The sequence below is a fragment of the Euprymna scolopes genome, chromosome 26, assembly GCF_053919585.1.
Source record: "Euprymna scolopes isolate OS-2025 chromosome 26, ASM5391958v1, whole genome shotgun sequence".
Classification (NCBI taxonomy): domain Eukaryota; kingdom Metazoa; phylum Mollusca; class Cephalopoda; order Sepiida; family Sepiolidae; genus Euprymna; species Euprymna scolopes.
The window spans coordinates 52,999,802-53,012,651 of record NC_136507.1 but is presented as its reverse complement, the minus strand read 5'-3'; the positions used below and the strand labels follow the sequence as shown (position 1 = coordinate 53,012,651).

At 31.6% G+C, this 12,850-nt stretch overlaps 1 protein-coding gene across 1 annotated transcript in view; it reads left to right on the top strand.

Annotated features, from left to right (window-relative positions):
• Window positions 1-12,457, top strand: part of LOC145248050 (cilia- and flagella-associated protein 184-like) — an 80,606-nt gene extending 68,149 nt beyond the window's left edge. Inside the window, exons 10-12 of the mRNA XM_080109785.1 lie at window positions 1,861-1,953; window positions 10,337-10,474; window positions 12,051-12,457. Coding sequence (XP_079965911.1) covers window positions 1,861-1,953; window positions 10,337-10,474; window positions 12,051-12,308 — 489 coding nt within the window. The 3' untranslated portion in view covers window positions 12,309-12,457. The remainder of the gene's footprint in view (window positions 1-1,860; window positions 1,954-10,336; window positions 10,475-12,050) is intronic.
• The last annotated feature ends 393 nt before the right edge of the window (window positions 12,458-12,850 follow it).

Sequence of the window (12,850 nt, the reverse complement as noted above, 5' to 3'; positions counted from 1 at the left end):
ATATATATATATATATATATATACCTTTTATTTATTTTTACATGAACATTTGAGTATCGCTACACATTCATGAGCAATATTCCCTGATGAGGTCTTTAATTGGTTACAAGCAGTTAACCGAAACATACTCATGAATGTGTAGTGATACCCAAATGTTTATGTAAAAATAAGCAAAAATATATATGTGTGTGTGTGTGTGTGTGAGTCACAATGCAATGCCTCCGTTCAATCTCAAGAGACAATGGACATCCCTGTACGGGTTGCTGTGCATGTAATTGTGAATCGACACTGCTTGTGTCCAGTGGCAAGGAAAGGCCTAAGACCGACTGGAAACAATGCCGAGATAAGCAAAGAGCACGTACAGCACTTAGAATTCCCAAATGGTCACCCATTTTAGTACTGACAAGGCTCAATGTTGCTTAACTTTAGTGATCTAATGAGAACTGGCGTATGTCAACGTGATTATGACACACACACATATATATATATATATATATATATATATATATATATATATATATATATACTAGCAAAAGTACCCGTCGTTGACTGGGTTCAAAAACAGCCTACAGAAAATGGACTCTGATTTATGAAAAGTTATGAAAGGTTATGAAAAGGAAGGGTTGTAAATTTGGGTTGAATTTGGGGGGTATCAAAACCAAAGCAAAATATGATGAAAGTAAAAATAAAATAGATAAACCCCATAATTTATTATACCATACCTGTTCACACTGAAACACTTATCACAATATTCTGTGGATTTATATTAAAACACCTTGTTAAACTTTGTGACATATTTTCATTCTATGGAGGTCAGGTGCGAACGAACACGCCATAATTTTATTATACCATATTTCTTCAAACAGAAACATAATTATCAAAGTATACTTACACAGATAGATATGAAAAGTCTTTATTAAAGTTTATGCCTATTTCTATTCCATGGAGGCCAGGCACGAACGCAGACCCCACAATTTTATTATACCATCCCTATTTAAGTTAAAACATACTTATCAAAATATTCTTATGTACATCTATATCAAAAACACTTGTAAACGTTTTTTTCTAATTTTTATGTTTTAATTTTAATTTTTTAATTTTTTATTTTCATACTTTGTGGACCAGGCGCGAATGCAGACCCCACAATTTTAATGAACCGCTGTTTTGCCAGATCAAACATACCCATTCCTGTGTCTCGATACATTTTCTATGATTATATGTAACCAGTTTTTTAAAATAGTCAACCATATAGGAGCCTATTCGTGACCAGACACACACACACACGCACACATTCAGCTTTATATATATATATATATATATATATATATATATATATATATATATATATATATATATATATGCGAACGTTTTCGACCTCTTTGTCATCCTCACGCGAGTGATAAAAAATAATAAAAAATGAAATTGAGTTGAATGAAAAGACGATTAAAATCGTTTACAATACTTAAAATACTTAAAGGCATTTAAGTGTACCATCCGTTTCGTATTGAGCCTGGTTAACCGATGGAGGTTGAAAACGTTCGCAAATATGGCAAATTTCTTTTTACACTCGAACAGTCTGTCAAAAAGAAAAAATGGATGGTAAGAGAAACAAACAAGAGTTGTCTCTGCTCTTCAATGAAACGTGCGTAAAGGAGAAAATGCTGCCCAAATATACTAATTATATATATATATATATATTGTTTAATAAAAAGAGTAGATGCAAAAGGGATATGTGTCAATGATCAAAAGAAAAATGGAAGTAAAAATATTTTATTTATTTCCATTCATCTTTTTTATACAAATATTCTATATTATTTCAATTAATGAACTCATTTTCTATTTTTATAATTTATGTTAAAGGAAGGGCTTGCTGATGGTCTTCGTCTGATTGATTTTGAACAACTGAAAATTGAGAATCAAACTTACAATGAAAAAATCGAAGAACGAATCGAGGTAAGAAAATATTTATCTTTTTATTGTCAATTAAGTTTCAGGGCGTGTCAGTCAGAACAATTTTAGTTGTCAGGAATTCCAGAAATAAGATTTATATGCTCTCAAGACTAACCCCAAAAGAGATTGACTTGGCTTCTTTTGTTATATATAAAAGTGAATAGAACAATTATATGAAGTGTCAGGGAGATCACAGTGAAAAATTACATCCTTGGGAAAACGTGAATGGATAAGTAGAAATCAGTGACGACATAATCAAGGAACAGGTGAGAAAAATTCATTTAGAGGCAAAAACAAACACATGTTGACATGTAGCTCTTAAAAAGTAGCATGGCTCTCTCTCTCTCTCTCTCTCTCTCTCTCTCTCTCTCTCTCTCTCTATATATATATATATATATATATATATATATATATATATATATATATATATTTGCCTGAATAATGTATCTAAATAAATGAAGAACTAAATATCTTGGGTTCAAATGTCTTTGTGGTAAGTAATTGTAATTAACTAGGATCCAGTCAGACAAATGAACCCTGAAGATTCCTGCCACTAGTCCGGTTCAAAACAGTTATTATCCGGCTAAGTAGGTCTTTCAAGGTCTTTATCAATACTTTTTCTATCAAATCTCTGAAACATAAGATGTACTGTATCACTCTGTCTACTGCAAAGGCAAATTCGCATACTTATAACGTTACTAAATGACCTTATAGATTCAGTGAAATCATTCTTAATTCGCAAAACAATTAAAAATAAGTACGAAAAGAAACAATTAAAAGTGTTTCAAAAAATATTTTTTAATCACTTTTAATTGTTTTCTATTTATGTTCTGCATGTTAATTATCATAATTCTATTAATAAGCTTCTAAAGTTAAGACCAAAAATACACTTTCTTGACGTCTACACAGTCATAACAGATTTAAATGTGGTTGTATATTTACAATGAAAGTGATCAATTAAAATGCAAGTTCAAGTTGAAGTAATTGTAAACTTATGTTGAGATCTGAACTTTTTGCTGGCCCTTTGATTGGTTCAATGAAGTCAAGAATATGAGCTCTGAACTGTATTTTTTTAGTGATTATTTGTTTGGTTCAGTGGAATCAAAAGTATTGGATTTGAACTGGATTTTTTAGTAGTCATTCGTTTAGTCCAGTGGTGTCAGGAGTATTGTCTTTGAGCGAAACATTTTGGTGGCTATTCATTTGGTTCAATGAATTCAAGTGTACTGGCTCAAAGCCAGACAGCAGTTCCATTAAATATATGTGCCTTTGCCAATGTCCTCCCATTATTTGGTTTATGTTATGAAACATTTGGGTGCACATCTTTCTTTACACAAGCTGATTCACTGTTTTACACCTACTCTATTCTTTTTCTTTTTTTTTATGGGGCACCTTGTAAAATAAGATAAACCCATCCAATGTGTGTGTTCAGTGAATCATCGATCAATCGATGGACACATTCCTCTGTAAAGATACAAAGGCGCATTTCAAAAGGCAAAAGCTAAAAAAGAAATCAATATTCTGCATTGTCGTTTGCCCTCCTTTCAACAAGTGTGGTCATTGAAAATCAGCCGCAACTGCATCACACTTAAATTGTTTCCATCACGTGATGAGTTTTCATTTTGGATTATAATCAGCAAGAAACAGGCAAACTGCTCAAAGCTGTTGAAGATAAAATCAATCATTTTGTTAATGGCAGAGAGAAATATAAGGCATAGAGAGCAGATATATTGTTTGGCTAATTGCCAATAGAATGATGAGGGAGAAAGAAGAGAAGGAAACGGATATTTCCCTGATTATTGCAATAATCGGTGAAATGGATGTATTTATTATAGATGACCACTTAACATTTTTTTAATGAGTTTTATTTCCACAATGTACATTGTTATGGTGGTATATATATATATATATATATATATATATATATATATATATATATATATATATATATATATATATATATATATATAATATTAATGTTAATTTCCTCGATGCCTCTAATACACAATAATGTGATATATCATTATCAAACGGTTAGTCAAAGTTGGTTTACTATTTTTGTCTTCAAAGAATTGTTCTAGCCGAGAAAGAAACAAAATAATTTAACTTTTTACGAAAAAACGAAATGTTAGCACATACCAAATATATACATACTAAACAATAGATATATAAAATGAAGAAAAAGCGACAAATTTGCCTCAATTTGTCAGAGGAATGAATGATCCTTAAAATATTATTTTAAAACATAACGATACTGTTTTTCTGTGTATCTGTGCCAAATCTATTCAAATGACATATATTTCCATTGAAATAATCATTTATAGATAATACATCATATATTAAGGAGGCCTTGCAGAGAACGAACATAGGATGTAAGCTGTCATTGAGTTCAAGGTTCAAATGTGAAATGCATGGGATATATGTGGTTGCCAAAAACAGAAGAACCATGCGATGGCTTAGAATGCTCTGAAGTAAATTTATTTAAAAAAGGGGACAATAAAGATGTTAAAAATACAAGATTTTACATCTCTCTCTCTCTCTCTCTCTCTCTCTCTCTCTCTCTCTCTCTCTCTCTCTCTCTCTCTCTATTTGAGATAATAAATAAAATGACATATCTTTTGAGTGAAAGTTGATAATTATTGGCGAGAACTAATGATCCATAACACAGCACGACTCCATGAAGAATAACCAGGAGAGTCCCAACGAAAAGAAAGCTAATGAAAGGAGTATTAAACTCTTCCTCCCATTAAGAAGTATTCAGGCCATCATCATCATTATATTAACTCCTTTAGAATCTAAATATATGCAACACATTTGTGTCACGTGAATTGGTCGATAGGGACAGGTAAAATGTAATGTTCATACTAGACGCTTTGCCAAATCTAGAATATACGGTTCAACAAATTGTATATTATATAATACATGCTTCAAATTTAACATCATGGTAAACTTAACCATACCAGACTGATAAAAATGCTAGTTTTAATTAAGCATAGCAGACGAATGAAAATTCTATTTCAAACTGTAACAGACTGACGGAAATGCTATTTTTGACTTTAGCATAACAGACCAACGAAAATCTTATTTCAAACTTAAACGTAACAGATCAAGTGTTTTATATAGATTCTTGAACATATTGAAAAATTTTGTAAATTATTCCTTCCTTCTGAATCATTAAGAAGGCCTTGAAAAGGACGAATTTAGGATATAAGCTGCCATCGAGTTTGTGCAGTCGCTTTCTCTCTCTCTCTCTCTCTCTCACACACACACACACACACACACACACACACACACACACACACACACACACACACACACACACAAATAAACGAACCTTTATTCATTTCAATTTCCCCGCGCATTTTGCACAAAAATAAGTTCTTCCAGCAACGGCACAATTTCAAATACGTCCACACACTTTTCCCATAGCAACAAAAGTAAAATGAACATATTTCTGGCGGAGGTAGTTGGCAACAGTATCACGTGACACAAGCGACCAATGAGAAAATTCAGAAGATTGTCTTTTTAACGCTTTTCCAAAAACCAAAATATCAGCAGTAGCAATCTTGTTTATGGAGCCGGTCCAAAATGTATAAAAACGCATCAAACATTCTTCTAGTAGGAATTCATTTCGTTCATTGAGTCACTTCAGTCTTCTTCCTTTCTTCTCGCTTCGACAACACACAAGAACATGCCTCTCGTCTTCATAACATCGTCGCTGCCAAAGCCATCAACACCATGATTACACACGTCACACGAACACTCAAAAATCACTTATGCACACACGCATCTATTCCGTACATTTTCTAATTAATGAGAACGAATTAATTTCCTCATGGGACTTTGGAACTTTTAAGTAAGGCGAACTTCGCCAGATAAAACACAAACTTTAAAATAATTTTATATTATATTTTCACACAGGACTTTAACCTTCTAAACTCCTTGATTCCACGAAGGACTTTCATCTAACATTTTAATCATAATGACTTCAAAAGAACTTTCACCGATTGGACCTTTGCTGATTCATCTTGTTGTTTTTGTTAAAAAAATAAATGCGGTGCATTTTAAATCCGAAGAAAGTGTCATTTTTTATAATTCTTTTTTTTATTATTTTGTTTGGGACAAAGAGATTTAATTTCACTTAAACCTCGGCACCCCTACAAGTTCATGGTTTAAATATAAAATGTTTACTATGTATGTGATAACTAGGGCTATGACAACAGCATATTCTTTTCATTGTTTTGATTCTCGAGTGTGTATCTGTTGATATCTTATATGCTACTGATGCGGTTCTTGGTTGATTAACTGTGTCTGTGTCCGATATATACTCGAGAGTCAAAACAATGAAAAGAATATGCTGTTGTCATAGCCCTCGTGATAACCAAAAGTGGAAGAATAATGTGACAGCTTAGAATAATCCCTGGGAAATGTAAAAAACGAAGCGAGAAAGATGTGTTAAAAAAAGGGGGGGGGACTGGTTTTTCCTCCCCACATTAAAAAACGGCCTGATGCCTAATTTGCTCAGTGGGGAAGCAAATAAATACAAGCTTTCTCTCTTTTTTTCTTTCTCTTTCTTTCTCTTCACCCTTCTCTGTTTCTTCTGTATGCAATTTCCTCTGGCCTAATTTCAATTATTTAAGTACAAACGCTTCTTTACAGACCATTACGTTTATTTCTATAACCTTGGTGTATGTCAAGGTATTAAAAACTAAAAGTTCACATTTGTTCCACTTCCAGCAAATTCAAAGATCTTGACTGGGCAAACAAACAAACAAACAAAAATTATCTAATAAACTAAAATCTTTATTAGATGTGACATGCAAAGAAAAAAATCTAAAAAGACAAAACTTTTTTTAAAGAGTGGGCAAATTACGTATATTTATTGGTTTGAAAATATGTTCTTTTTTTACCAATTCTCATAATATTTAAACCATACAATAGTATTATAATCTTCAAAAAGTCTACAAATTTTCATGTAACCAAAGATATGAGCATTTTCATAGAACCAAAGATATGAGCATTTCAATGTTTAATTTGGCTGTGAGTATATATATATATATATATATAGTAATTTATAAAATATATATGGCGATTAAGCTACACTAAATATTCTGCGTTTCATCCAACTATAGGATTCGTCAGGCTTATGCGCGAATTTTGTGGTTGCTTCTTGTTTTTATATATGTTGAGGATTTCTAGTTGGCCAATCAGCTTTCTAGTATCCACCGCGCCCCTTCCTATCAGCCAATGGGCATGCATTTTATCAAACAAAGGATCTGTTTAGAACTAGGTTAGTGGTTTTAGGTAGACGTTCTCCTTTTTTTTTTTTTTTTATACATATAAATATACCTATGTATACACACATACATGCATATACACACACACACACACACACACACATATATATATATATACATATATGTGTGTGATCGTTTATGTATATTCATGTTTATTTAATTTATTTATTTGTTTGTTTTTTATTGTTATTGTTAGTTTTAAAGCTATTTTGTATCGCTATCCTAGAGTAAGTTTTATTTTGTGAACACAGTTGTTTGCTATTTCCCGCCTACAGTTTAATAGATTTTGAGGTTCTTTAAAGTACAGGATAGAAAATTTTTCATGGAGGCATAATTTGCATGGGTCGTCTAAATGTCTGCATGTGGTAGCTTGTCTCATTATTTTCCATTCGACTACCGGCGAATGTCCGCTTTCTTTGAGTTCCCAGTATTTATTCGCTAGTGTTATTTTTATACGGTGTTTTTTATTTTTGAATGTGCTTTTGTGGTCATAGTATCGGGTTTTGAAATCTAAGGAAGTCATGCCTATGTAATATTTCTTGTTATTCGGGTTTTCTTTCGCAAATATTGTTGCTTGATAAACTACGCTTTTTGTTAAACATTTATTTTGGACTGGGCTAACAATAACAATAGAAAACAAACAAATAAATAAATTAAATAAACATGAATATACATAAACGATCACAAACATATATATATATATATATATATATATATATATATATATATGTATATATATGTGCATGTATGTGTGTATACATAGGTATATTTATATGTATAAAAAAAAAAGAAAAAAGGAGAACGTCTACCTAAAACCACTAACCTAGTTCTAAAACAGATCCTTTGTTTGATAAAATGTATGCCCATTGGCTGATAGGAAGGGGCGCGGTGGATACTAGAAAGCTGATTGGCCAACTAGAAATCCTCAACATATATATAAAAACAAGAAGCAACCACAAAATTCGCGCATAAGCCTGACGAATCCTATAGTTGGATGAAACGCAGAATATTCAGTGTAGCTTAATCGCCATATATATTTTATAAATTACTAACGAGCTCTACATACGTATTGAGCACTTTTGAAGTAAATACTTAAAGTTTACGCATAAATCTATACTTTCGTATATTAAATTTATGTGAATAAATGAAGTAGTTATATATATATATATATATATATATATATATATATATATATATATATATATATATGATTAACTTTTTTGGAAAAAGAAATCCAGCAGAGTGCTCAATTAAAAGGAAATTCTGAGATACAAGAACGTATTTATATTTTGTGTACAGAAAGTTGTTAGATGAGACAAGTCATTGGTACCGCCGGTTTCAAGCCCGATAGTTAAGACCGTTTAAGATATCCATATCAAACTCTCTTCAGCCAATACTCGTCTCCCTAAGCTTGAATTTTTAAACATATTTCAAAATTTTTAAACGTAATTCGATATATTTAAACAAAAGATTGAAATTTTTAAAGAAATTTTTAAACGTATTTAGAAATTTTTAAACGTAATTCGATATAATTAATCGAATTTTTAAGTTTTTAACCGATACTGATATAAAATTTAAGGTTTTTTTATATATAAAAAAAATTAGATTTTTTAAATTAAATTGGTTTCAAATTAAAATCGGTTTATATATTAAATTTTGTTTTCAATCGAAATTAGATTTTAAAATTAAAATAATTGAAATTTTTAAGTTAATGAAATCATCATCATCTGATAAATAAACGGGGGGGGGGGGAATTTAACAAAACGAGAGTTAAAGGTGAACTCGTGAGGTATATATATTTCACACTTCCGGTTATAAAATAGACGAGTATTGGCTGAAGAGAGTTTGATATGGATATCTTAAACGGTCCTAACTATCGGGCTTGAAACCGACGGTACCAATAACTTGTCTCATCTAACAACTTTTTGTACACTATATATATATATATATATATATATATATATATATATATATATATATATAGAGAGAGAGAGAGAGAGAGAGAGAGAGAGAGAAAGAGAGAGAGATACTACTTTTTGGCAATCTTATTCTAAATAAGTTCTAAATCTCAGTGACTATTAATCAGAATTTATCAAATGAAGTCTCGTTGGAAAGATAATGACCTGAATTGTGTAGTGGGCTATGTGATATTTGCCCTTAAGGTCACACTAAGGGGATCATCCATCATCCAGAGCCTTTTTTTGGCACTTTTTTACAGCCATAAAATATTTCAATCATAGTCATTTGTTTTCCGAGCTTTGCATATAAATTACAAAATATCTGATATTTCCCCCCAACCTCTGGCCTTGGTGGAGAGGAGACTAAAACTTGCTACTATGGTTTTACATAATCTGAAATAAGAGCAAGGGGAGACTTAATTCCAAATATTTCTTATATGTTACATCTTCCCTCTTTGGTTTTCATACATAAAGTAAATTTCACAGTGTATAAGGATTATTTAATACTGGAAATATTCATAATCGTACCCTATTTCCAAAAGAGGGGAGATATAACATATAAGAAATATTTGGAATCAAGTCTCCCCTTGCTGTCATTTCAGATCATTTGAAACCATAGCAGCAATTTTTTGTCTCCCCTTCAGAAGTTTGGGAATTGTTCAAGCTGGGGATGGAGCATCCTACCAGATGCCAAACATTCACCTGCTGACTTCGATATTCCAACTCAGAGATCTTTTTAAGATTTTTTGTATTGTCAGCTGGGATCAGCATTTTCCATTTCCTTTTGACCCAGACAGTGACGAAGACAAAAAAATGAAAATAATAACATTTTAAGTAAGGACACACACTAATGTGAAGTAAAAAAACACACAAATCAAAAACATAAGAAAGTTTCCAGAACACTACTGAAACCATCCCTTCTCAGTCCGTGTTTAGTGCTAGGTAGCATTAATGGGATAGATATTAATTGAGCAATAAAAAAAAACATTTTTGATTGCATTTATTTGTTAAAAAAAAAGTTGATTGATTTGTGATCAGTTGTGAGGAAGTAGATGATCAATCAATCGCTGAAGGCAGAAGAAAATTTTTTTTTTTTTTAATTGATTCAATGTTACGTTTTGTTTTATTCAGGAATTGCACAAATTGGACAAGAAAATTAAGAATACTGCAGAAGTACAGACTCATATGACGGAGAAGTTGCAGTTCATTCAAGTGGAGAATGAAGTGCTGTCCAAAGAACTGCAGGATATCGAAGCTCAAGTGGCACAGGTCAGTTCATTTTCTTTTCCATTTCTTTTCTTTAAAAACTAATTTTACTTTATTACTTATTGTAATGTTGTCCATGAATAAAAAACAGCCTTTTTTTCTCCTGACTTTTGCATATCTGAAGAATGGATAAATTGTAACGAAATATCACATGAATTGAATAAAGCCTATTCCACATGAGAAACTTTTCAAAATTTATAGCATGTATTTGTCTATACATATGTATATACACATATAGGATGGGTGAAATTAATTTCCCAAGCAATACAGTTTTGCACTCCTTCAGATAAAAATGAGATATAATCCTACTATACTTATATCTAGAATCCTTATTCCAATTTTCATCAAAGTTCATTATAGAAATTTTGATTCTAGACAATGTCTTAAATTTAAGAGGTTTAAAGAGGAAATTGAAATTCAGGAAATCTTTCTTAATTGGTGTCTAATGACTACGGATCAAATTCAAAGCAAATCTCAAATACTTGAATTTTCAAATGGGAAGTTGTGGCCATATTATAACCACTAGAATTCCTATCAAATACTTCAAAGAAACTGAAAATTGGAGCATATTTATTACTTGATGTCTAATAATTCTTGTTGAAATTTTACAAAAATTGGAGGTACCTGAATTTTAGTGAAGAGCTTCACCCCCTCTTTGGCCCTTTACATAAAATTAAATATATCTCATATTACCAATCCTGATGCCTACTATTTTATACATCGGTTTCCTTTATTTTCTCGTCTAGGATATCATTTGATGTCTTGCTCCACTTTTCAAATGTTAAATTATGGTAGCAAAAGAGTAGTACCTTCTTTTGAGTAAGAAATCATGGCTGGACTTTTAAGCCTCTTATATTTTTGTTTTTGTTGCTGATGGAGATGGCGGACATAACCTTTTTCATCAAGGCCTGATGACTAACCCTAGATGACCTCTGTCATGGCTCGGGTGCTAATTTCAGACATAAGAAGGTTTACACTATTGTTAAACTTTTTTCACCTGGTGTATAAATTGGTTGAGAGGCTCTTCTTGCATGCCTGCCAGTATTTACTTTTGTTTTTATTCATATTTTTTATATGAGTTCCTCATTGTCTCCAGATTTTTATTTATTTTTATTTATTAAAAGCTGCCCTCTATTAATAAAGTGGATGCCTCTAACTGCAACCTGGAAGATGTACTGGATGGCTTGAGGAGACACCATTTTTTTAATATTTGGTCAGGGTTTATTTCCAATAAGAAGTATCCTTGTGTTAGGATACAGAGCTCAAAGACACAGAGGATGGTGTCTAGTAGGCATTCAAGTTCTCTCCATATATAGACAGAGATGTGTGTGTGTGTGTGTGTGTGTGTGTGTGTGTGTGTGCACTCAAGCATGTAGCACTTAACATGATAATATTCTAATTATTACTTTCTGATTTGTATTTTGTGTTTGAGATCAGCCGAAAAATAGAGTTGCAAATATTAATTTTCAAGTAAGAAGACACCTAACCCTAACCCCATTCCACCGTCCCCATGAATAATTATACCAAGATAGCCGATTGTTACTAATCTATTCACAGTTTATAATTTGGTCATTTTCAGAAACGAGATGAACTTAGTCGTACCAAGCAAATGCGTGATGCCTTAAAACGGAACAATTCCAGTTTGCACAAAAATTGTGGCCTCTTGGGAAACCGGCTTCTCTTGCGTAACTTTGAAGACCAGAAAGATGAGAACGAGAGATTGCTGAAAGAATTGGAGAATCTGAAGATGACGTTTGCCGAATACACGATGCAAGCAAAACAAGTGCAGCAGAAAATCAATCAAGCAACACAACAAATTGGATTTCAACAAAAATGAGTTTCCTTAACAAAAAAGAAATATAAACAAAAACAATATGGAATTTTCTTTTTTTTGACATGGAAGGAGTAGTTCCATATATATATAAGTTCCATATATATGTATATATCAACAGTTATCATTTCAAAACCAGATTTACACTGATAAGTTTTTTTATTTTTTTATAAAACCTATGCCTTATGCATGTCTTGAAGACTAGCGGAAAACCACTAAACAGCCCTTAACGACAATTGTATGTCCCTAAAAAAAAAAAACTGTTTGAAAGATTTTTTTATATGGAATGAAAAAGGATTTGGAAAAGAAGATACATAAAGTCAGCAAAATATTAATTTAAAAAAAAAAATATACTTTTAATTTTTATCTGATCTTTCTTCACAGGGAACAAAAACTCATTATGTTCGTCAAAATGTTTGTTAATTTATTATAGGAGGAAACAATTGTTTCATCCTGTGCTAATATATATAAGGTTCACTGTATATACGTTTTTATTTTTACTTCAGTACAAGCACTTGTTAGTGTAAATATTGTGCGCATTATGAAGT